Source organism: Pelophylax lessonae (genome assembly GCF_965119305.1).
Source record: "Pelophylax lessonae genome assembly, chromosome: 4".
NCBI lineage: Eukaryota > Metazoa > Chordata > Amphibia > Anura > Ranidae > Pelophylax > Pelophylax lessonae.
In genome coordinates, this window is record NC_138771.1 from 484,185,286 (window position 1) to 484,211,074 (window position 25,789).

A 25,789-nucleotide genomic window follows, 5' to 3' on the forward strand; every position below is an offset into this window, starting at 1 on the left:
TGGGGTCCCCTTATCGGGGTCCCGTTCGTCCCTGGACTTTGTAGGGTTGGAAGGGGAGGCAGAGGTTGAAGGGGTTGATGATTCCCCCCTGGCTCGTCTGAAGAGCTTGCAATCATGGATGAATTGGTTGCTTCTATCAAACAAACGCTGCATTTGCAGGATGAGCCATGTCCTCCTGCCGTCCTGGCCTCTTATGGGACGCAGCGGAGACGCAAAACATCGCAGGTTTTCCCTTACACTGAGGATTTTCAGCGCGCTGTTAGTGAACAATGGCGCAATATAAAGAAGCCTTTTGCTGTGCCAAGTAGGTTCAAGCTGCGTTATCCCTTCACGCCCGCCACTGATGAACGTTGGTGTGTGCCGCCTCCTGTGGATCACGCGGTGGCGGTTTTGAATAAATCTACTGCGATTCCGGCGGAAGATACCCCGGTGTTCCGGGACCCCACGGACAGGAGACTGGAGTCTCTTGCCCGCCATACTTACTCGGTTACCGGTTCCATGCTGAAAGCTATTTTTGCTTCCCTTCTGGCAGCTCAGGCTGTCGCGGATTGGACGCAGGTGCTCAGGCGCGTCCTGGTGGCTGATTCTGCCCTGCCGACAACGTTGGCTATGGTGGATCAAATTCATCAGGGTGTCATGTATTTGTGTGATGCAGAATTAGATGTAATCCCTTTTGGCTGCACGTGTGCACAGCGTGGCTGTGTTGACACGCCGCTTGATTTGGCTGAAATGTTGGTCTGTGGACCAATCTTCTCGCAAAACTTTAGCTAATCTGCCCTATACGGGATCTCGCCTTTTTGGCGACTCCCTGGATACGCTGATAAAGGGGATCTCTGGGGGTAAGAGCACGCTCTTGCCCCAGTCTCACAAGGCTAAGGGTGCTCAAGGTAAGAAGCATGCTTCGTTTAGGCCCTCTCAGGGGTCCTTTCGTGCCTTTCGGTCGCACTATAAGGGCAAACCATTCAAAGGTCAAGGCTCCCAAAAGAAGCCGTGGACAGGTAAGCAGAAGTCCGGCCAGTCCGGGTCCGCTGCCCATAACAATGCGGCCTGAAGGGACGCCCTCACCTAGTTCTGGGGTGGGGGGACGTTTGCTCGGTTTTCTTCAACCCTGGCTGGCCCGCGTTCGGGACAGGTGGGTTCAGGAGATCGTTCGGTCCAGTTACAAGATCGAGTTCCTCTCTCGGCCGGCGGGCAGATTTTTTCCCTCAAATCTTCAACTGTCTCCGGAGCGTTTGCGGGATCTGCACCTGGCGGTGCGGGACCTGCGGGCTCAGGGAGTGGTGGTTCCGGTGCCTCATCGGGACAGATTTCGGGGGTTTTATTCAAATCTGTTCACTGTGCCCAGAAAGGAGGGCAAGGTACGTCCAATTCTGGACTTAAAAGCTCTGAACCGCTTTGTGCGGGTTCGCAAGTTCCGCATGGAATCCCTGCGCTCGGTGGTGGCTGCTCTAGTTCCAGGAGAATTCATGGCATCCATCAATTTGAAGGATGCGTACCTTCACATCCCCATTTTCGAGGGTCACCAGAGGTACCTTCGATTCGCCATTGCGGAGGATCATTACCAATTTGTGGCGCTGCCTTTTGGTCTCGCTTCGGCTCCGCGGGTGTTCACCAAGGTGCTTGCACCGGTTCTGGCCTTATTGAGAGCCCAGGGTATCTCGGTCCTGGGGTATCTGGACGACATTCTGGTTCGGTCTGCGACCAGTCAGGGTCTGGTGAAGGACCTGTCCGTCACGATGCAGACTCTGCAGGAGTTTGGTTGGACGATAAACTTCCCAAAATCGACGCTGTGCCTGTCGGTTCGTCTTCCCTACCTGGGAATGATCCTGGACTCTGTCCAGGCGAAGGTCTTCCTACCGGAAGACAAGCTCAGGACACTTCAGGACGAAGTCAGGTCCCTTCGGGACGTTCCGTGCTCATCCCTCCGGACGGGCATGAGGTGTCTAGGTTTGATGGTCTCGGCTTTCGAGGCGATTCCCTTTGCCCAGTTTCACACGAGGGGTCTCCAGGTGGAGATCCTGTCCAGGTGGGACGGGCGACCACAATCTCTGGATCTTCAGATCTCGTTGAGTCCTCGCACCAGAAGGGATCTTCTGTGGTGGCTGCAGTCCCCGGCGGTGTCGGGGGGCAAGTCTTTTTGTCCGCTTTCGTGGACGGTGATCACCACGGATGCCAGCCTGTCGGGCTGGGGTGGTGTTCTGGGCGTTCTGTCCGCCCAGGGTACTTGGTCGGAGGGGGAATCCTCCCTTCCGATAAACATTCTGGAATTGCGGGCGATAAATCTCTGCCTTCGACGTTGGACGGACAGGCTTCAGGGCCGTCCGGTTCGGGTGCAGACGGACAATGCCACAGCGGTGGCCTACATCAACCACCAAGGGGGCACCAGGAGTGCCTGAGCAGCTCAAGAGGTGGCCGATATTCTGTCTTGGGCCGAGACGCACGTCCCGGCAATCACGGCGGTTCACATTCCGGGGGTGGAGAACTGGCAGGCGGATTATCTGAGTCGCCAGACTCTGGACCAGGGGGAATGGTCGCTCCACCCGGATATCTTCCAGATGTTGTGCGCGAAGTGGGGTCTCCCAGATGTGGACCTGTTCGCGTCTCGTCTGAACAACAAGGTGGGAAGGTTCGTGGCAAGGACGCGCGATCCTCGGGCAGACGCGTCGGACGCGTTAGTGGCTCCGTGGCATCAGTATCGACTGATGTATGCATTCCCCCCAATTCAGTTGCTATCCAGGTTCCTTCGCAGGTTGTCCTCGGATCCGCTCACGGTGATTCTGGTGGCGCCAGACTGGCCTCGCCGGTCTTGGTACGCAGACCTCGTGAATCTGGCGGTCGACGCTCCATGGCGTCGACCTCTTCGAGAAGATCTTCTGTCTCAAGGACCGATATTCCATCCTGCTTTACAGTCGCTGGCTTTGATGGCCTGGCTGTTGAAACCGAGGTCCTGAAGGATAGGGGTCTCTCCCCGGAGGTCATTCATACGTTGATCAACGCTAGAAAAGCCTCTTCGGGGAAGATTTACTACCGTACTTGGAAGGCCTATTTTGCCTGGTGTGAGTCCAGGGGGTTTTCCCCTCGCTCATACTCTGTGTCTAGGGTGTTGTCTTTCCTTCAAACGGGTGTGGACCAGCGTTTGGCGTTGGCCACGATTAAGGGTCAGATTTCTGCGCTGGCCGTTCTTTTTCAACGCCCTGTGGCGTCTAATTCTCTGGTTAGCACCTTTGTTCAAGGGGTGCGACACTTGGTCCCTCCTCGGAGGGAGCCTTTGCCTCCATGGGACTTGAACCTCGTTCTGTCCGTGTTGCAACATGCTTTCTTTGAAAAGATCAGGGAGATCTCGTTGCTTCTGTTGTCCAAGAAGGTCGCTTTTTTGGTGGCGATCACTTCGGCTCGCAGAGTGTCGGAGTTGGCAGCCTTTTCCTGCAGGTCTCCGTATCTGGTGCTTCACTTAGATAAGGTGGTCTTGCGACCTAACCCTTCTTTTCTTCCGAAAAGGATCTCGGAATTTCACCTCAATGAGGACATTGTCTTGCCTTCACTTTGCGCAAAGCCTAAGCATCCGAAGGAGGTGGATTTACATTCCTTGGATGTTGTTCGGGCGATCAGGGTTTACCTGTCAGCGACTAAATCTTTTCGCAAGGCGGATTCTCTCTTTGTCCTTCCTGAGGGGCCTCGGAAAGGCTTGGCGGCGTCGGCTTCTACCATCGCCAAATGGATCAGACAGACTATTGAGCAGGCATATGCTTTGAAGGGCAAAGTTCCCCCTATGCCTGTGAAGGCGCACTCTACCAGATCTCTGAGTACGTCTTGGGCCTGTCATCATCGGGCCTCTGTGGCCCAGATGTGTAAGGCGGCGACTTGGTCGTCCGTTCACACTTTCTCAAAGTTCTACAAAGTGGATGTTCAGGCATCGGCAGATGCTTCCTTTGGCCGCAAGGTTCTTAGTGCGGCAGTACCTTTTAGGGTCCCTTGTTTTTGGGCCCTTGGCTGTTTTGGGATGTTTTTATCCCTGGGTTATTTGTTTTTCCTGGGTTATTGCTCCTGTTGAGCAAGGTTTTTTCATGCTACCCAGCTGGTTTCCTTCCTTTGGTAAGGTTCCTTTCTCTGATGTGGGTCCGGCGTTGCCTTAGGCGCGACTGCGTTTCCCACCCCTCATGTATGCACTGCTTTGGGACGTCCCCATAGTGACGAATATGGAGAGGCGGCGACTGTCGGAGGACGTAAGAGAAAACGGAATTTTTGTAAAATCTTACCTGTAAAATTCCTTTCTCTGAGTCCTCCGACAGTCGCCGCCCCCGCCCCTCTTTGGGGTTTGTTTATGTACTCTACTGCTATTCTACTGAAACTGAGGTATGGATACAGGAAGCAGGAAGGTATTGACTGAGGGGACCACCCCCTGGGGGTGGGATATGCTAAAAGCTTTTAATATTGACATATTCTTTTGCCTAGCTACTCCTACGGAGCAAAGGTCAATAACCCCATAGTGACGAATATGGAGAGGCGGCGACTGTCGGAGGACTCGGAGAAAGGAATTTTACAGGTAAGATTTTACAAAAATTCCGTTTTTGGGCTTTGGGAGCTGGAAGAGAGCACAGGTAGGGCCGTGGCAGGGATTTATTGACAGGCCAGTGAAAAAGTGACACCAGGAAGCTGTAAAGCTGTGACAATAATTTGTGCTAGAGCTATCTGAAGCATTTTGGAAGATGAAGCCATTAAGATGTATTTTTGCTTTGTAATTTGCTGTTTTGCTGAAGTTTTCATTTAAATAATTGGTTCCGGCATATAAAACAAAAAAAATATTTAGCTGAGATCCAGATAATTCTCCCAGTGTGTGTTTAAGGAGCTACAGCTGTGATTTTCTGAGCCTTTTCTGCATTTGTCATTGGAAGCCTGCAGTCCCTCTCTGCTAGATTACAATGGCTCCTGAACTCTAGGGATCCTTTCACACGGCCGCTCCGTGTGTCCGCAAATCATCCTATTTTTTTGTGGATGATTTGCGGACATAATGTAAGTGAATGGCATCCGCTGACATCCGATTTTCCTCCTTTCAGTTCTGTTCCGTTTTTTCGAATGGAACAGAACCCTATTTTTTCATCCGTGTAAAAAACGGAAAGGAAGGAAAATCTGATGTCAGCGGTATCATCCGCTGACATCCGCAGTGCCATATACTTACATTATGTCCGCATATCATCCGCAAACGGATGGGATGATATGCGGGCACACGGAGCGGATGACACAAATGCCATCCGCTCCGTGAAAAAAAAAAAAGTCCCGCAGCGGACTAAAGCAGCGGAGCGGCCGTCTGAAAGGACCCTTAGGGCTCTTTCACACGGGCGATCCGATCAGATCCGCCTGTCAGTTTTTTTAGGCGGATCTGATCGGATCCTCCATGCAGCTCTATGGGGCAGCGGGTGTCAGCGGAGACACCTCCGCTGACACCCGCTGCCATCCGCATCCGATCCTGTGCTTGAAATCTGGACGGATGGAAACCCTATTTTTCCATCCATTCAGTAATCGGAGCGGATCTGATGAGAGCGGACAAGCAGAGGGCAGCGGGGGCTGAGACACCTCCCTCTCCGCTCTGCAAGCGGAGACGGAGCTGTCACCCGCCCGGCTCAGCGGGGATCGCGGATTGATCCCCGCTGAGCAACACGGATCCGCCTACGGAGCGGACCGTGTGAAAGAGCCCTTAGGCCCCTTTCACACAGGTGGACCGGTCCGTTCAGATCCGCCTGTCCGTTTTTTTGGCGGATCTGAAGGGTCACCCCATGCATCTCTATGGGGCATTGGATGTCAGCGGAGACATGTCCTCTTGACATCCGATCCGTCCAATCTGGACGGATGGGAACCCTATTTTCCATCCGTCCAGCGGATTTGATGAGAACAGGCCGATGGTCCGTTCCCATCCGATTCCCCCATAGAGATGCATTAGGACCGAACAGCTGTGTCTGTGCACACAGCACGGAGAACAGCTGTCATCCTCCTGCTCAGCGGGGGATCGGCGGATCGACGTCCGACGAACTGCACTGTGTGAAAGAGCCCTTAGTTTAGGAGAAGCCAGGCTGTGTGCATCCACCTGTCATGGGATACTTGGCGCTGTGCAGTGTTTGAATTTCCCCATCCTTGATATTGTGAGGTATTTCTCAACTGCTGGCCGACACATCATGATTGTTACAGTATACAGCAGGAAGTGAAACCCCACCATACAGCAGTCATGTACAGTCACTGAAGTCTTCATCTGGCACTGCGGGAGTTAATGTAGCAGTGTAATTAACATGTAGCGATAGTGTTCGATAAACACCTTCTGCGATGTGTTACAAAAAGCTGACACTGAACTGCACGTGGTGCTAATTAAAGTGAAGTAGTGGAAGCGTCACCTTGTGCCATCTGCAGAGGATGCGTCAGCATTGTGTCTTTGTTAACCCTTGAAAGGCCTGCTGAGATGACCTCATTTCCGTGTCTGCTCTAATCCTCTGGTCCAACCCTATGTCTGCTGTATGACAAAGTGTAATAAAGTGGAAGTCCAGCCCAAACTTTGCTTTCCCTCTTTTAGATTGTGAGTGGAAGGTCAGGATTCCTGCCTTGGTATGATTACTATCTGGGAGATTTTCCCTGACTGCCTGTCCTGGTGACAAAAACGGAAGGAGAGGGGGGAAAATCAGAGGAGATTAATTCTGACAGCTGTCACTGGAACCTGCTGTATATGGGGTGTTTTCCTATTGTCTCCTAATCATTGAATCATTGATCAGGTAAAAGGTCTCCTTCACCCTTACATAAAGGTTGTTTTTAACCCCTGACAGTTCTATACTCTCTGCTCCATATCTGCTCTTTAATAACCCCTTGAGTATCAGAGCTGGGGCTCTTCTGGTGTGCTGCCTCACTTATTAATTGTGATAAATATGTCCTAAAGCGCATATGTTAATGGAGCAATTGTGTATTTTTTTCAGGCGAATTCTGGGATGAAATTGTGGAAGAAGCGCTGGTTTGTCCTGTCGGACTTGTGTCTGTTTTATTACCGAGGTGAGTGCGGACATATAAACTTTCATTAGTCTTGTATCTGCGAGGTTAGTGCAGACTTATATGTCTTGTATCTCTGAGGTGAGTGCGGACATGTCAATTCTCATCCATCTTCTATCGCAGAGGTGAGTGTGGACGTATCCTCTCTCATTTGTCATGTAGTACAGAGGTGCGTGCAGACAAATGGTCTCTCCTCTGTCTTGTAGTGCCGATGGGGACTGTGGACATATTGGCTTTCGTCCGTCTTGAATTTCTTAGGTGAGTGCTGAGATATCAGCTCTCATCCATCTTGTATTTATGAGGTAATTGCGGACATGTCTGCTCTCATCCGTCTTGTATCTCTGAGAAGAGTACGGACGTATCCTCTGTTATCTGTCCTGTATCTTTGAGGTGAGTACAGACATATAGGCGCTCATCTGTCTTGTCTCCTCGATGTAAGTGTGGACATATCATCCATTTTATAGTGTTGAGGTAAGTGCAGACACATCAGCTTTCATCCGTCTTATAGTGCGGAGGTAAGTGCGGACCTATAGGTTTTTATCAGACTTATATTGCTGAGGTGAGTGCAGATTTACCGCCTCTCGCCCATCTTATAGCACCGAAGTGAGTGCAGATATATCAGCTTTTATCAGTCTTGTAGCGCAGAGAAGGGTGCAGACTTATAGGTTCTCGGCAGTCTTGTATCTCCAAGGTGAGTGTGGAAATATTGGCTCTCATCCGTGTTGTATCTCAGAGGTGAATGCGGGCTTATGAACTTTCATCTGTCTTATATTTCTGAGGTGAGTGTGGACATATCGGCTCTCATCTGTCTTGTAGTTCCGAGGTCTTGAACGGTATTATAAATACTGAGCACTGCACACATTTCTCAGTAGTACAGCGAACAGTAGCTCAGTAAAATTACAAGTTTAGAGGATTTCATGACTTTCTACATGAAAGATCTCATGTAAAGAATGTGTTTAAGAGGTGATGAATGCTAATGAAAAACCCCCATCAGTTTTTTGCACTTTTAGGAGCCCAACATGGTTTTTTTTTTTTTTTTTGTTTTTTTTGTTTTTTCTGGATTTTAGTCAGATCTTTGTCAAATCCTACCAATTTTGTCCCACCTATGGCCAGACATAGAGCCTGTGTTCCAGTGACAGATCAAAATGTGATATTGAGGCGAACAGTCTCCTTCATTGTGCAGGATAGACGCGTTTGGCAACTCCAAGTTAATGGAATAATAAACAGATCATCTGATTAGCTTAGCCAAGTACATTGCATGTGGTTCACATAGATTTATTGGGAAGTTCAGAGAATTGTGCCTCTAAATTCACTTATATTTGCTCCAGTCACTAAGGGCCGGTTCACATTAGAGCGATCCGACTTGCCGGGGCGACCTCGGAGCGGCCAGCACGGACTTCATAACATTGAAGTCTATGCAGGTCGATCCGTGTTGCCCCAAAGAAGCTCCAGACCCTTTTTCTAAGTTGGAGCGACTTGTGTCGCTCCTATTAGAACGGGTCCACAGCTTCTATGGCAGGCGACCTACGGCGACCTGTCAGGTGACCAGGTCGCCTGACAGGTTGCCCCAGTGTGAACCGGCTCTTAAAGTCATACTAAAGTCTCAGTTTTGTTTTGCTTTAAAAATAACAAACATGTTATACTTACCTTTTTCTGTGCAGTTGGTTTTGCACACAACAGCCCAGATCCTCCTCTTCTTCTCGGGGTCTCTTGCTTGCGCTCCTGGCCCCTCCTCCCTGCTGTATGCCCCCACAGCAAGCAGCTTGCTATGGGGGCACCCGAGCCACTGCTGTGAGTGTCTATTCAGATGCGGAGCCGCCCCACTCCCTCTCTCTCCTCATTGGCTCACTGACTTTGACAGCATCGGGAGCCAGTAGCTCCATGCTGCCTTCTCAGTCAATTAGGAGGGAGAGTCCTGGGCAGCCATGACACTACTTCAGCATTGCTGGATTGAGATGGGCTAAGGTAAGTATGAGGGGGCTGCTGCACACTTAAGGTTTTTTTAATGCATTAAGATAAAAAACCTTCTGATTTTCCAACCACTTTACTGTCCAATTAAGAAAGTTTTCTTAAACAGTAAGGAAATGCAGCAATGGGAAGGTTCCTCCTACACTGGAAATAACTGATTATACCTGGAGTAAATTAACAGGGACATTTTCAGACAAAATTGGTCAGAAAGTCATTTTCTTATTTTAAATCCTGAAACTGTCAAAATCGATATTTACTAGGGAAAATTGTGATGTAAATAGGCAGTGTAGAGGCGGCTACATTAGAATGATTCCTTTACATCAGCAAGTACTCTGCCAGTAAATCCATCTGGTGTGTCTGTTGGTTATATAATGGTTAGTTCTCTATTTTGTGTGGGGTTATATTGGCACTCATTCTATGTGCTTATACCTGGTGGTTCCCAGTCCCTTTGTTTCTGTGGTTATACCTGGTGGCCCCCGTTCTGTGCAATTAATAACTGTTGCTTCCTGTCCTTTGCGATTATACTTAGGGGTCTCCCAGTCAGTGCAATTATACTCGGTGATGTACTGTATTTTGTGGATGTACCTGGCCAGCACTGATCCCCCATTTTTCTGCCATTTATACCTGGTGCTCACCTGTGACCCATTCTGTGCAGTTATGCCCAGTGGCTCCTGGTCCCCTATACTATGCCATTATACTTAGTGAGGGATGCAAAGTTCTGTCACCTCTGAAGTCGGCACTTTGTATTCCACACACAACCTCCATCGCTGACTCTGTATGCTTGCTTGCTTGCTGTAATTCAGCAGATTGTGTTCTGCTCACAGCAGGGTGGACACTGATCCCCCGTCGCACACAAGTGTTTATGATTACGCTGGCAGAGATAGAGCTTTATGGCGAACAGAGTTTATTTTTTCCAAATTGTCCTGAGTTTTGTATTGCTAGCGGGGTGGGGGGTCAGGTGACTTAGTGCGAAGGGAGCTGACACTCCGGAGCAGTAATTGAATGTCAGCCTCTGTTCTTGCCTCGGGTTATCATGCTCCATCAGAGGCCAAAATCCCTCTTGGCCTCCGCAAAGTAAATGTATACAGAAAATACAGCATTCTCTCCTTCCAGTGGCTGCACTGCACAGGCTGTAATGGCTTTATGTCAGAAAATTGATTCTAAATGCCAGGAAAGGAGAAATCTTGTCATGTCTGCAGCAGATTCTGATGACGTGAAAGTGAAGCAGCTTCTCTGTATGACCTGTGTGCAGCAAAAGTCACTCTGCCACTTAACAGTGCTTTCAGTGTTTCTGCATTTGCAGCTTATTCTCTTACATTATTTCATATACAGCCAGCTTCTGAAACACTAGAACTTGCTGACTGCCGGTTTTCTGCAGTTTCTTTACTTTTATGATGTAAAGAGACTGTAATTGAATTTGCTGTCATTCAAAAATTATGCACAGCTGAATGATTGGGAGGGAAAAACACCTTCCCTACCTCTAGTTCATACTGCTCTGTGTGGAGTGTCATTTAGAAAGGGACAGTTCTAAAAGCTCTGTAGACACTGTGCTATGGAAGTTCCCTGTATGAAAGCTGAATTGCAGGACAGAAAGACTGTTAGAGATAAATGCCATTCCAGTCCCCTCTACAAAACATTGGTTTGACACTTGTGCTCCCTACAGCTACCAAAAGCAAAGTGCACATGCTCAGCGTCATATCCAGGGCTGTGGAGTTGGTAGATAAATGTTCCGACTCCTCTGTTTTTTGTACTTCCGACTCAGACTCCCCGACTCCGACTCCTCTGTATTAATATGTATTAATCTTTCGACACTGACTTGGGTGGGTGGCATTGCAGTAACTATTCTGGCCACATCACTAACGATCTCTGGATGAACAAGGATGGCTTCTTCAACTAACAAGATTTCATTTTCCAGCAAAAGACATTCTCTTTTCATCATTGAAGATGCAGTGCCCTCAGCTATTAACCCTCCATTTTTGTTCATGCGATATAACAGGCTCTTCCATTCCAAGAGGAATTTACCTGGGGTTAGATCGTCGCATTGCAACCTCTTGGTGACAGTGAAGGGGTGAGAAAGAAGGTTCTCCAGCTCTTTTGTTTGTGTCCACTGGCTTTCAGTTAATGCAAGATTTTCATTGTCCATTTCTTCTATGAAGTCTAAGTTCAAGCAAACGCTTCACCATTAAATAAGTGCTTCCCCAGCGAGTTGTTTGATCCAAAATGGCTCCTTTTCCTGCACGTCTTTTCAAAATTGCATCTGTTTTCGGGGCCCTGGCTGCAACAGTTACTTGCTGTAATTTGCCAATTAGCGTAGCTGCATGGCGATCTTTTAATCCATCTCTTATGGCAAGTTGCAGTGTATGAACAGCACATCGCATATGATGAATAGTAGCAAGCTTCAATGCTTCTTCAACATAGTTGTCTAAAAAAAAATGTCAGCATTCTCTTCAGTTTCTAAACTTTCTCCAATATGGGCGGCACAGTGGTGTAGTGGTTAGCACTTTCACCTAGCAGCAAGAGGGTCGCTGGTTCAAATCCCAACCACGACACTACCTGCCTGGAGTTTGCATGTTCTCCCTGTGCCTGCGTGGGTTTCCTCCGGGTATTCCGGTTTCCTCCCACACTCCAAAGACATGCTGGTAGGTTAATTGGATCCTGTATAAAATTGGCCCTACTATGTATGTATGAATGTGAGTTAGGGACCTTAGATTGTAAGCTCCTTGAGGGCAGGGGCTGATGTGAATGTGCAATGTATATGTAAAGCGCTGCGAAAATTGACAGCGCTATATAAGTCCCTGAAATAATAATTATAATACTTGCAGAGCTGTCTTCCTCTAACTCTAATATCTGTTTGTTACCTTCTTCATCTGCGTTCATCTTCTCAATTGTGCTCAACATAAAATCTGTTCCTTTGTAATTTCAAAATCTTCTAGAACACCCTCCACTAACTTCTGAAGGTAATCACTGGTGTGATGTGCCTGAGTGTCCTTTAATCTGAGGGTCCGTGTTATTGTTTTGTTATTTTCACCCACAAATCTAACATTAATAGCAAAATAATTGACTCTGTGACGTGTGCATGCATCCATTTTAAGGAAGACAAAACGTCTTTTCAGGACTTTCTGTAGTTCTTCCTTTTTAAATTTGGCCTCCTCAATTATGTTTCCTTATACTAAGTCATTAATTATAACTTTTTGTGAATTGCGACATTTAAACTTGCTTTTTTTAAAATTCCAATCTAAATTTAGTTGGAGTTGGAGTAGGAGTCGGAGTCAGTGCATTGTTTGCTGACTCCGACTCCAGGTACCCAAAATTTCCTCCGACTCCTTGACTCCGACTCCACAGCCCTGGTCATATCCAGAGGCCATCTTTGGGAAATAAACATATGAGTGCTGCCGGCATTACTGCAGAGGTTGAAGGGGTGGGGGGGGGGGGGGGGGGTCAGCTTGTTAGTGCTCAGAATATACTGCACAAAATTGGTCTCCATGGCTGTCGTCCCAGAAGGAAGCCTCAAATATCAAATGAATGGTAGAACTTACCACAGCCGGAAGTTTTGCAGTGTCTATCTTTCACTTGGTAAAGCACAAACCATGTGAGAGCAGAATGAATCTACCCATGCGGGAGGATGTTGCTGTACACTCCATTGTCACTTCCTGTTATGAAAACCGGAAGTGACACGCTGGCAGTCCGCGATGCGGTAGATGGAAACATCCAGCAGCCACAGCCTCAAGACTCCACAACTGGAGTCGGGAGAGAAAAGGGGCATGACGCTCACTTCTCCCCTCCTCTCCATGAAACGCAGCTTAATGGAAACAGGCAATATTACCTATCTCCAAGATTAGGCATAAACACACACATCGCATCCAGACGACCACAATCAGAGGTGAGGGAAAGAAAGAAAATCATGAAAAAAGCCCTAAAGGAAAATTACATATAGGAACAAAACATCAAATCGGCATATCAGCACCAAATGCATAGACCTCCACAGAAAATGCCATAGAAACGCCAATACAGGAAAGATATATATCCAAACAGATTATCCCTTTTCCCTTCTCTCTCAGGCGCCAGACAGTTGAAGAGTCAGGACAGTGGTCCGATGCAGCCAAAGCCCCACAATTCCAAAAATAAATAAAAAAAAAAAAAGGAGGGGAGGAAAAGGGAGCGGGGGGGGGGGGGGGGAGGAAAAGGGAGCAGGGGAAGAGAAGAGAGAGAAAGAGGAAGGGAAGAAAGATATGCAGAAAAAATATGCATATCTAAACACATGTGTATGGTATATAAACTCTACACAGGCATATTAATCTCTCCAATCTAACAAAAAAGGATGAATGGAAAAATATCTGTAATATTAACCATACCATACTCTCCAAAAAGGGGGAAAGTTGGGACAGTAATCCCAAAAATAGTGAGTGAAGATTGTATGGAGAGAAATGGTCTAACTATAGATCGACTGGCACCGTTCCCTGGGATAAATTGTAAAATAGTTGTATAACCAGGTTGGTAGGCAACTCATAGGGGTATATAGGAAGGTAGACGGAGGGAAAAAAGACAAATATGGGAATAAATCTACCAAACGCTGGATAAGGGGATTTAAATGTGCCTATATATCAACAACAAAGACCACAAATAAAAAGATATGGCATGTTTATTGGAATTACAAACAATAAAATGTGTGTGTGTGTGTGTATATAATATATATAATACATAAATTCCTCTAGTCATATACATCTGACAATGTATGTCTAAAATTTATCACATGATCAACTTATGGATCAACTCGTTTTGATGAGATAGCTTCTTCAGGATCCAGTCACTATGTATATGTTAGATTTGCAAAGTATCATAAAATCTAAGACAGACAACAATACATGTCAATATACGTTTTATATAATCCTTCAAACCAAAATATACTCAAACATTTAATACATCATAACAAAGTCTAAGGATAAAAGGGAAATTGACATACATTGTTAGATGTATATGACTAGAGGAATTGTGTGTGTGTGTGTGTGTGTGTATATATATATATATATATATATATATATATATATATAATAATAATAATATACATTTTATTGTTTGTAATTCCAATAAACATGCTATATCTTTTTATTTGTGGTCTTTGTTGTTAATATATAGGCACATTTAAATCCCCATATCCAGAGTTTGGTAGATTTATTCCCACATTTGTCTTTTTTCCCCCTCCCTCTCCCTTCCTATATACCCTATGAGTCGCCTACCAACCTGGTTTATACAACTATTTTACGAGTACAAAGTACAGTCAAGCATGGTGGTGGGAGTGTCATGGTCTGGGGCTGCATGGGTGCTGCCGGCACTGGGGAGCTACAGTTCATTGAGGGAACCATGAATGCCAACATGTACTGTGACATACTGAAGCAGAGTATGATCCCCTTCCTTCAGAGACTGCGGCGGAGGGCAGTATTCCAACAAAACACCCCTCCAAGACGACCCCTGCCATGCTATAAAAGCTGAGGGTAAAGGTGATGGACTGGCCAAGCATGTCTCCAGACCTAAACCCTATTGAGCATCTGTGGGGCATCCTCGAACGGAAGGTGGAGGAGTGCAAGGTCTCGAACATCCTCCAGCTCCGTGATGTCATCATGGAGGAGTGGTAGAGGACTCCAGTGGCAACCTGTGAAGCTCTGGTGAACTCCATGCCCAAGAGGGTTAAGGCAGTGCTGGAAAATAATGGTGGCCACACAAAATATTGACACTTTGTGCCCAATTTGGACATTTTCACTTTGGGATGTACTCACTTTTGTTGCCAACGGTTACGACTATAATGGCTGTGTGTTATTTTGAGGGGACAGCAAATTGACACTGTTATTCAAGCTGTACACGCTCTACTTTACGTTGTAGCAAAGTGTCATTTCTTCAGTGTTGTCACATGAAAAAATTTTATAAAATATTTACAATGTGAGGGGTGTACTCCCTTTTGTGAGATACTGTACAGATACATTCCTATCTTAGTCTCATCGTGCTATTATTCAGCTCCTATTCTCTGTTTCCGTAACTTATTTAATTTGGTCTTATCACTTGGCAGACGAGAAGGAAGAAGGCGTTCTGGGGAGTATTCTGCTTCCAAGTTTCCAGATATCTATGGTTATCCCGGAGGACCATATAAACCGTTCATATGCCTTCAAGGTAAGAACACGGGTAGATCTCCTCACAGACAAACCAGCTGACATTTCTTCACATTATTCATCTCTGATAATAAGAATTTTTAATTGGCTGCTGCCTTGTGTTCATGTCCAGTTTTGTTCTTTTTTTTTTTTTTTTTAAATAAAGTTCATGGGTTCATGTTTTGTGTTCGGACTAAAAATTAATTTCATCCCCCAGGCGGCACACTCCAACATGCGGACATACTACTTCTGCTCCGACACCAGCAAAGAGATGGAGCTGTGGATGAGGGCGATGATTGGGGCGTCACTTGTACACTCGGAGCCCGTCAAACGGTATATGCTAAAATCTTTCCTAATGTGGTGGTGGGAGGGAGAGGGAGGGGGAAGTTTTGGGTTGGGCTGAATAGTTTCTTGTATTGTCGTGTGGTTTAACGCATCATTGTAATGCATATTCACCGCAGGACGTCTAAGAAACAATTATTTTAATGGGATATGTCTACATTAGCAAGCTTTAAAAACCGCTGCTGTTGCAGTATGAGCAATACCTATTAGGAAGCTCCAGAGGAAGAAACTGAAGCGCACAAAAATGCAAGTGTCTTGCAGCTTTGTAAGTTTTTGACACAATTTAATGCATCTCTTAGCACTATAGGAATGCCTTCCAGACAGGAAATGCAAAATATATATATATATATATATATATATATATATATGCAAATAAATATAGAAAATTTCCACGCTAGTGTGATGAGTGAAAAAATAAAGGTATCAGCAGCCAACACAAAATCAACTAACAGTGACTCTAAAAAACAATATATCATAAAAGTGCAGCGCTAAAAGTATCAATATTCACAAAAATGATATAAAGAGTGTCCAAATGAATGAAAACCAATATTCACAATATTGTGTATAGAAAAGAAAGTGTCCAAATGAATAAGTCCCACAAAAGCTGGTGTAGGGTAAAAATAAATCCACATGCAGAATATTCCAAAGGGGGGATTCTTTCCCGTGACACCAAGGGTATGTGAAGGAGGGGAACACCTCTGTGATTGGATATAGTAAGCAGCTTACCAGATTTCCGTGGCTGCTCAAATTAATGAGTCAGCCTCTCCCGGCTAATAATCAAACCACTGTAGGTCAGACATTTGCTTGATTATTTACATAGCTTGGTGTCGGCCATAAGGCGGAAGTTAGAAGCAGATTACGCGGTAATATCCTGCATTTTCTCTTGCAAATCTCGGTGGTCCGCTGAAAAAATATATATATAAAATCTCACAAAAGTGAGTATGCCCCTCACATTTCTGTAAATATTTAATTATATCTTTTCATGTGACAAAACTGATGAAATGACACTTAAGCTAGAATGTAAAGTAGTGAGTGTATAGCTTGTATAACAGTGTAAATTTGCTGTCCGCTCAAAATAACTCAACACGCAGCCATTAATGTCTATACCACTGGCAACAAAAAAGTGAGTACACCCCTAAGTGAAAATGTCCAAATTGGGCACCATAAGACATTTTCCCTCCCCGGTGTCATGTGAATCGCTAGTGTTACAAGGTCTCAGGTGTGTTAAATTTGGTGTTATCGCTACTACTCTCTCATACTGGTCACTGGAAGTTCAACATGGCACCTCATGGCAAAGAACTCTCTAAGGATCTGAAAAAAAAAAAATTGTTGCTCTTCATAAAGATGGCCTAGGCTATAAGAAGATTGCCAAGACCCTGAAACTGAGCTGCAGCACAGTGGCCAAGACCATACAGCGGTTTAACAGGACAGATTCCACTTAGAACAGGCCTCGCAATGGTCGACCATAGCATTTGAGTGCACATGCTCCGCGTCTTATCCGGAGGTTGTCTTTGGGAAATACACGTATGAGTGCTGCCAGCATTGCTGCAGAGGTTGAAGGGGTGGGGGGTCAGCCTGTCAGTGCTCAGACCATGCGCAGCACACTGCATCAAATTGGTCTGCAAGGCTTTCATCCCAGAAGGAAGCCTCTTCTAAAGATGATGCATAAGAAAGCCTGCAAACAGTTTGCTGAAGACAAGCAGACTAAGGACCTGGATGACTGGAACCATTTTCCGTGGTCTGATGAGACCAAGATAAACCTATTTGGTTCAGATGGTGTCAAACGTGTGTGGCGGCAACCAGGTGAGGAATACAAAGACAAGTGTGTCTTGCCTACAGTCAAGCATGGTGGTGGGAGTGTCATGGTCTGGGGCTGCATGAGTGCTGCTGGCACTGGGAAGCTACAGTTTATTGAGAGAACCATGAATGCTAACATGTACTGTGACATACTGAAGCAGAACATGATCCCCTCCCTTCAGAGACTGGGCCACAGGGCAGTATTCCAACATAACGTCTCCAAACGCATCTCCAAGATGACCACTGCCTTGCTATAGAAGCTGAGGGTAAAGGTGATGGACTGGCCAAGCATGTCTCCAGACCTAAACCCTATTGGGCATCTGTGGGGCATCCTCAAGTGGAAGATGGAGGAGCGCAAGGTCTCTAACATCCACCAGCTCCATGATGTCGTCATGGAGCAGTGTTAATTTTGGCAGCAAATTTCAATTTAGTTTTAGTCTTAGTCTTAGGACTAAAATGGCATTTTAGTTTTAGTCCCATTTTAGTTTTAGTCGTATTTAGTCGACTAAAACTCCAATATATTTTAGTCGACTAAATGTCCTACATTTTAGTCGACTAAAACTCATTTTAGTCATCTATAATCGAATGGGTGTAGTTCAATTGTAATTTGTACTGCGTTATTTAAGCATTTCTCTACAATTTCCAAACTTATTATATACTACTGCTGGTCCTGGAGTGAAAAATCGAATATGTTATTTATGGTACTAAGCTTTGAGCATGCACCAGTGTTAATTTTGGCAGCAAATTTCCATTTAGTTTTAGTTAAGTCTTTTGACTAAAATGCCATTTTAGTTTTAGTCGTATTTTAGTCTTAAGACTAAAATGCCCTTTTAGTTTTAGTCGTATTTTAGTCTTAAGACTAAAATGCCATTTTAGTTTTAGTCGTATTTTAGTCATCTGAATTATGTTAGTCGACGAAAACATTTTAGTCAACGAAATTAACACTGTCATGGAGTAGTGGAAGAGGACTCTACCTGTGAAGCTCTGGTGAACTCCATGCCCAAGAAGGTTAAGGCAGTGCTGGAAAATAATGGTGGCCACACAAAATATTGACACTTTGTGCCCAATTTGGACATTTCCACTTAGGGGTGGGGTGTGCTCACTTTTGTTACCAGCGGTTTAGACATTAATGGCTGTGTGTGGAGTTATTTTGAGGGGGACAGCAATTTTACACTGTTATACAAGCTGTACACTCCTTTACATTGTAGCAAAGTGTCATTTCTTCAGTGTTGTCACATGAAAAGATTTAATAAAATATTTACAAAAATGTGAAGGGTGTACTCACTTTTGTGAGACACTGTATATATTCTAAGTGCTTAAAAAAAAAGGGTGTGCAAAGTCAAAGTTTGTTTTCTTTAAAAGGGATTGAAAAGCCTGTCCAATGCCAGGATGCTACCAAGGACACTTTTCTCTGTGGGGAACAGAGGTGTCTCTCAAGAGGTTTGGGGACATGTCTCTTTACAAGTCAGACCTAAGGGGACTTGCTTTTCTATTCAGGCTGTGGAAGCTTTCTGGGGAAAACAAACTGTAGGACAGATTGGCCATTTTGTATGAGCTTTTGAGTGTGTAGTACTTTTTGCTGCAGATGCGCCCATTACCACAGGACATGTCGCCGTGATCGGAGCACAAAGCTGCAATTTTCCTCCTGCAGTCTGCTGGTAAATTATATACATAGTCAGGACATTCTGCTTGTTGGAGGACTGGCCACATTTGAGGAGTCAGCAGATATATTCCATTAAACATCACACAAAGTGACCACAAGAATCTTCTACAGATCTTTGGCAAATGCAGAATTGGTAGTTGAGGTTTATAGTCTATCTTTAGCTTTCCACAGGAGGGAAATACCGGGAACAAATTCAGAAACATGATGCTTTTTGTAAGTATGCATAATCCTATAAGCACATTTACGCTAACCCACTAGAAGATAGTTAATTTTGGAAGTGCCACCTGCAGGACCCAAAACAAGGAGTCGGAGTAAGCAATGTCACCAGCAAGAATGACGAGTCTGGGCAATTGGTGTGACCTGCAGAACCTACCATGGGGAATCAGGGTAGGTAGCATTAGCTGCAGGACACAGAAGGGAAATTTTAGGGTAAGCAGTATTGTCTGCAGAATACAGGAAGGAGATTCAGTGTCTGCAAAATCATTCTGGCCTGCAGGACACTAAGGAGAGTAAGGCAGGCCATACACTGAGAATGGTTTCAGGAAAGAAATTTGCACGATTTCCCCATCAACACAACATGTTGACAGGGGAGTCTCTCCCACCAAGCCATTGTATTCTCCCAGGGGGAAGGAGGAAGGAAGCAGTCCCCACCAGAAAAAGACGATAACTTTTGCTAGCGGCTATACCAGCTGCTATCAATAATCGCATGTAAAATCCAGCAGGCTGGTTTTACCCAAGTTGATCGATGTTAAACCGGACAAGATTCAAACAGTCTATGGCCTGCCTAAAAGTAGGCAATATTGCCTGCAGGACACAGGAGTGAGAGGGTAAACCGTTTCCTGCAGTACACATAACTGGGAGTTGGGATAAGCAGTGCTGTATGCAGGACACAGAATGGAAGTTCAGATTAAGCAACGTTACCTGAAGGACTTAATAGAGTAGGGTAAGCATTGTTACCTGCAGGGCACAAAATGGATAGTCAGGGTAAGCAGTGTTGCCCACAGAATAGCTCATTATGGTAAGCAGTGTCACCTGCAGGACATAGAACAGAGAGTCAGGGTAAGCTGTGTTGCCTGCAGGACACAGAAGGGAGTAATAGAGTAAGTAGGGTAAGAAGTGTCACACGAAGGACACAAAATGCAGATTCAAGAAAAGCAGTGTTGTCAGCAGGACACAGAATGGAGAACTATGGGAAGGAAAGTGGCCTACAGGACACAGAATAGAAAGCAGGGTAAACAGTGTTACCTACAGGGCATAGAAGCGAGAGCCAGCATTGGCTGCAGGATACAGAATGAAAAATAGGGTAAGCAGCATTTCCTGTAGGACACAGAATGAAGAGTTGGGGTAAACCATATGGCCTGCAGAAATGTAGAATCTGTGTTTGGGGGTCTATTTACAAAGATCACCTCCTGGGTTTTTTTGACCATCTTGTGTGTTTGATTTTGCTGTACAGTTATACTTTTTTTTTTTTTTTGTTCACCAGTTTAGTTATGAAGCCCTATAGTGAGAATTTTCATTATTTAATTTTTTGCCAATAGGATAGCTGTTCTTGAACGTTTTATGCATTCTCATTACCCTTTCAAAAGATTTTCAGCAGTATGATAGTGAGCACCCATTCTTTATATTAGCTACAAATAGGGCAGACCTATGATGTGTAGACTGCACTGGTGCCGTGCTGCTCATAGCTTATAGGGTACAACAAGTGTCAATGCTGAAAGTGAAGCGTGGCAAGAAGGTGGAAAAGGACAGCTCAATGGGAAAAAAAAGGGGAAGTTCCTTCTGAACTTAATTTCATCGTAAAAATAGATTGTGCCTGTTTTTGGGTGGTGTATGTCATCAGCAAAAGCAGAGCTCAACCCAAAAGGGGATGTTCCACTTCAAACGCGTGTCTCACCATCCCCCCCCCCCCCCCCCCGAAACATTTGGCATGTCTTTTTTTTTTTTGCGGGGGAGGGCGGATGCCTAGTTCCCTCCCACTTCCACCCGAATCTTTTAGGCAATCCCAACAGAAGTTTTCCTCTACCCCTCCCTCCATGCATTTTTCTAGGACATGTCACAGGCTCCAGAAGACTGTCAGACCATTGAGCAGGTGCAGTGTGACTCGCACCCTGCTGTGAAGAAACAAGCTGTTACAGCCAAGTGCCCACAGTTGAAATGCCAGCACAGAGGAAAGGTAGACAAGTGACGGTTCAGGTGTCCACATCGCTGGATCCTGGGACAGGTACAGTAAGTATGTGTTAAGTGAGCAGCTACACTTTTTGTAAAAACATATAAACTATAAACACAAACAACTGGAACTCTGCTTCAATGAATAAGCAGGAAAGAGCCTTTACAACTTGCCAATGTTCTCTGTACATTACATTTTGCTGGTTTTCTCATGTGTTGAAATATGTTGAAAATGAATAAACTGATTGCCCAGAGCAGATTTATAATTAGAGTAAAACTGTAAAAAATCTGTATTTCCCCGGAGAGAACATCAAAAACTGCTTTCTGACCTTTGTCTACTGCGTTTTGGGGTAGGAAGTTTGTCTTGCGGTCAGGGGAATATATCTGCAAATTGTGGTGGGGGTAGAGGAATTATTATTATTATTATGAAATTAAATTGTTCTAATAATAGTAGAAGATGCAGCAGTTGATTGTCTTGTCTTCACCTCTAATGTTTAGGGAGAATGTAACAAAACAAGAGCACATGGCAACCCAGGAAATAAACCACGTGGCCAATCACAGGCTGTTAATTCGTCCAGAGGCTAATAATAACCAGCGAAATAAAGAAATTACTAGCAAAGTGGAGGAGAAATCTTCTTGGGAGGCAGAGAAATATGGCTTCCAGAAAGATGGACAAGATCGACCTTTAACTAAAATAAGCAGCGTAAAACTGCAATCCTGTATTTCTGACTATGACATTCTGGCAACAAGCACAGGGCACTACAGGAGTGTTCACATAAATGGACCTGACAACAGAGTCCTAGACAGTCAAGGCCATGTCACTGAGACTGATTCCCACCTGAACCACAGACCATATTTGTCTCATGGGGAGCCCGACAAGGTAATCCAGAGGACCAGCTCCATGCAACAGCTGGAACAATGGATCCGGACTCAAAGAGAGAAAAGCCCTGAAGATGACGCCAGTGGGTGAGAGACTTATTACAGCATTGTATTTACATGTTACTACTTTAAACAAAAACCCCTTCTTTCCAATACAGTAGGCAGAACATTTCTCAGCTGTAAAAGGAGCTTAGTGAGCGGGGGGTGGAGTCTGTAGGGGGATTTGAGGTCAGCAGGAGGCAGATAAACTGCAGCACACCGATCTTCCCAGTGAAGAGCTGTGCAGAGAGGGCTCGGGATGGGTGACAGGTACATTAGGTATTTCTACACAAAGGAAGCAATTAAAGACAACAGGATACATTTTTAAATAAGTACATGGTACAACAGACACGTGTAAGAAATATGGAATGTTGTAGTAACATACACTTTAAACTCATGTCTGATTATCTTCTGCCATCAGAAAACTGTCCTGTTGGTACGGACTTGATTCAGACATTATTCCATGATTGTACATTTATGTTTATTTAGAGTCTTGTCATATCAAACGTTGCCCAGAAATATGCCGAGTTATCGGGCTCAGGTTGTTCCACGCTATCCGGAAGGCTATAAGACATTGCCACGCAATCTGAAGACGCGTCCAGACAGTGTGTGTAGCACAGCTGGGATGGGATATGACCGAACAATGGTTCCTTTAAGCACCACAGCAGATGAGAAGCGGAGGTCCATCAGAGATGATACAATGTGGCAACTGTACGAATGGCAGCAAAGACAATTTTACAATAAGCAGACAACTCTAAAGAGGCACTCTTCTCTGACCAGCCCGAAAACCATGGTTCATATCTCCGACCAGGCCCTGCACTCCATTCCCCTGTCCCCGTCTCATGGCTCCATCTCTGGTTATCACACATATTCTCCACACCGGGCCTACAGGTCAGAGGTATCTTCACCAGTTCAGCGTGGGGACTTGACAATAGACCGCAGACCCAAAGCTCAGACCAGCAAGGTAATCACTTTATACTACTCTTCCTCATATAATTAGATGTATAAAATGTTGCCTCCATAGTGCAATGCTATCAGTTTTAGTTAAGTGATGGGAAAATGTTAATGGTATTTAGGAAATTTGGTATGGTTAAAACAAGTGTTTCCATTATTATGTCTTTTATTTGGAGAGCACAAACAAAACTATAACAGCTTGAAAAATGCAATATGTGACAGAACAGGGCAAAGTAAAAATTATTTTATCCCAATTGTACAGGACAGAACAGATCACAGGACTTGTATTCATAGATCATGGATTATATGCTGCTACCTTCAGGTGATTGGACACTGGCAAAAAACTTTTGCTAGGTCGTCCCCAGAACTAACCCATATAACTCTGCCCAACATCTGACTACGAATTGCCTTGCACTACCTATCAATTTCCTGAATGGTTACCCTTGGTATATACCTCAGGCACTGTACCTTGACCCTATTTTGTAGTGCTGGCTTATAATGTCTGCTTAAGACACTGGACCCTGCAACATCCACTCACCTTCTGCACGAAATGCAACGTGTGACGTTATCTGCAAGGTGCTATATAGGTCTAGGGCTGATATCCATTTCTGTGGTTACTAGACCCTGCAGACCTCTTTGTTGGTATTTCCACAATGACGTGTCAAGCCTGGACATTTAAAGGATAAGTTCACCTTTCGAACATGTGACATGTTCCACCCGTTTTAAGGCAGCCTTTCCCCCCACTTCCCCCCCTCTCTGTGAAAGCAGTCTCTGCTTCTTCTCCCCACACCCGCTGTCAAAATTTAAAAACAACGAAGCAGTTTAGGGCTCCACCCACAGGGCCGTGTCAGTCATTCCGTTTCCTGTAAATTAATGCCTACAAGTGCCGCCACATTGCAGCTGATGGCCTGTAGTTATCAATGAACTGCCAGGGCGCTGGTGAGTATCCTCCTAGTCCATTGATCTTCCTGCTCTCAGGTAATTGCCTGCCCATACGATTTATGGGCAGACCGCTATCCTGAGAGTCTGCAGGAGCCTGAGATAGCACCTGCGATTTGCTGATTAGGGTGCAATGTTGTGCAGGTTCCTTAGACAAAAAAATAAATGCACATTTTTTTACCTGCAAAAAAAAAGGATTTTTTTTTTTTTTTGGTGGACTTTTTAATATGCCAGTGTTGTGGATAAGGGAAGACAAGGTTTTCATATATGTTCGCATTGTTTCCTGGCTTTTATTAACACTATCCACAACACAAAGCATAATAAGTAGGTTAGTGGTCAGAGTATTCACTTTTCTCTATCGTTCATTGACGGACGCAGTTCTCTGATCCTTATCAGTAAGGTTATACTGCCCCCTACAGGAGTAGGACACTAGGCAGAAAAAAAGTTCTGGTTACGCCTATGGGCAGTCCCGGAGGGTACACCCTCTCTTTTCCTGCATAGGATGCCAGTTTTAATCTGCCTAGTCAGGAGTAAGGACCTAGTTCCTTGCTGGAATATTTGGTCTTGGCAAAAAAACATTTTTTTATGTAGATTTTTTTTTTTTTTAGCTAGCCTTTCTCTCCGCAATTTTTGTGAGATCTTCAAGCAGCTATGCCGGGCTGGGCGACGGCTGGATAATCTAGATCCAGTGATCACCCTAGTCTGGCTAGCGAATGCGTGCAGGCCTTAGCTCCGCGCTGGGTCGGCCGCGACATAGTCATACTGGGGCAAGTTAAACGTCTCGCCAGGACGCACACGACAGGGTCTAAGCTTATGCCGCAGCATTCCTATTTGGCCTACAGCCCCCCAACTCCGGTGGCGTGGGGTCCTGTCAGGAGATGGCACCTGCCTATGTTCCTGGTATGGTGAGTAAACCCCCCCCCCTTCCCTGGCGGATTTTTGGGGTGGACGCGGGCCCCCTCCCTGGGATGGTCGGATCCTCACACTCCTGGGTTTCCCTCTGTCCTGTTGTGACCCCCCTCCCTCCACATGGGGGACTTTTTGGGTCTACCTAGGGCTGGGACCTTGTTTGCTGGCTGCATGGGGGGCCGGGGAGTGCGCGCCGTCCACGACGCTACCGATCGCGTGGGTGGGGGTGGTTTTTGCAGGCCTCAGTGAGGTTCCTGCAGCTGGCTAGTGTTAGATGGGCTGGCGGGGGTCACCCTGTGGGTCCTGGTTACCACGCTCTGGTTACCGCGTTCCTGCGCCGGACCGCCATTTTCCTGTAGCCTCGTCTGCTTCTACACCCGTTTTCAGCCATTTTGCAGTTGATTTTTTGCTGTGAAGGCCAGTGGGTGTGCCTGGAGGCGTTCTTTTGGTGGGAGGAGCCCCTCCCTTCACCCGGTCAGCTTCCTGGCTCACTTTCTTTCATTAAGCCACCGCTGAGACCTTTCCAATCAGATTGCTTATCTGGGGACAGTGGTTACTGAGGATGGTCTCTCTCTCTCTCTCTCTCTCTCTCTCTAGGGTTCATTAGCGCATGCCTGACCTCCGGGGGGGCGCTGTAGCGCTGTGGGGCTGCTACTTTGATTAAAAAAAAAAAAGTAATTTTTTGCACATTTTGCTGGCGGTTTCCTCAGGTTCGGTATGGACCCTGCAGGTCATGTGTCCCCACCTGACCCCCTCACGGAGGCCGCAGGGCCTTCTGGATCTCCACTGTCCAATGCTTTTTTGGCGGTTCGGGAAGCATTTGGGCCCGGGTGGAGGTGGGAGGTGCGCTGAAACATTTTCTCCACCTACCCCTGCCTCATCTGATGTCTCGGATTCGGAGTCTGACTCAGCCACAGACGTGGACCTCCGGGTCTGTTACCTTGCGCCCTGTCTCCTCGGATAATGTGGATGACCT

At 45.9% G+C, this 25,789-nt stretch overlaps 1 protein-coding gene across 8 annotated transcripts in view; it reads left to right on the forward strand.

Annotated features, from left to right (window-relative positions):
* PLEKHA5 (pleckstrin homology domain containing A5) overlaps positions 1 to 25,789 on the forward strand; it is a gene marked incomplete at its 5' end in the record, with an annotated part of 271,030 nt that overhangs the window by 143,296 nt on the left and 101,945 nt on the right. For all 8 annotated transcript variants that reach the window (XM_082255200.1, XM_082255201.1, XM_082255204.1 and 5 more), the window contains 5 exons: positions 6,951 to 7,023; positions 15,047 to 15,147; positions 15,343 to 15,458; positions 21,592 to 22,059; positions 22,501 to 22,975. In XM_082255200.1, coding sequence (XP_082111326.1) covers positions 6,951 to 7,023; positions 15,047 to 15,147; positions 15,343 to 15,458; positions 21,592 to 22,059; positions 22,501 to 22,975 — 1,233 coding nt within the window. The remainder of the gene's footprint in view (positions 1 to 6,950; positions 7,024 to 15,046; positions 15,148 to 15,342; positions 15,459 to 21,591; positions 22,060 to 22,500; positions 22,976 to 25,789) is intronic.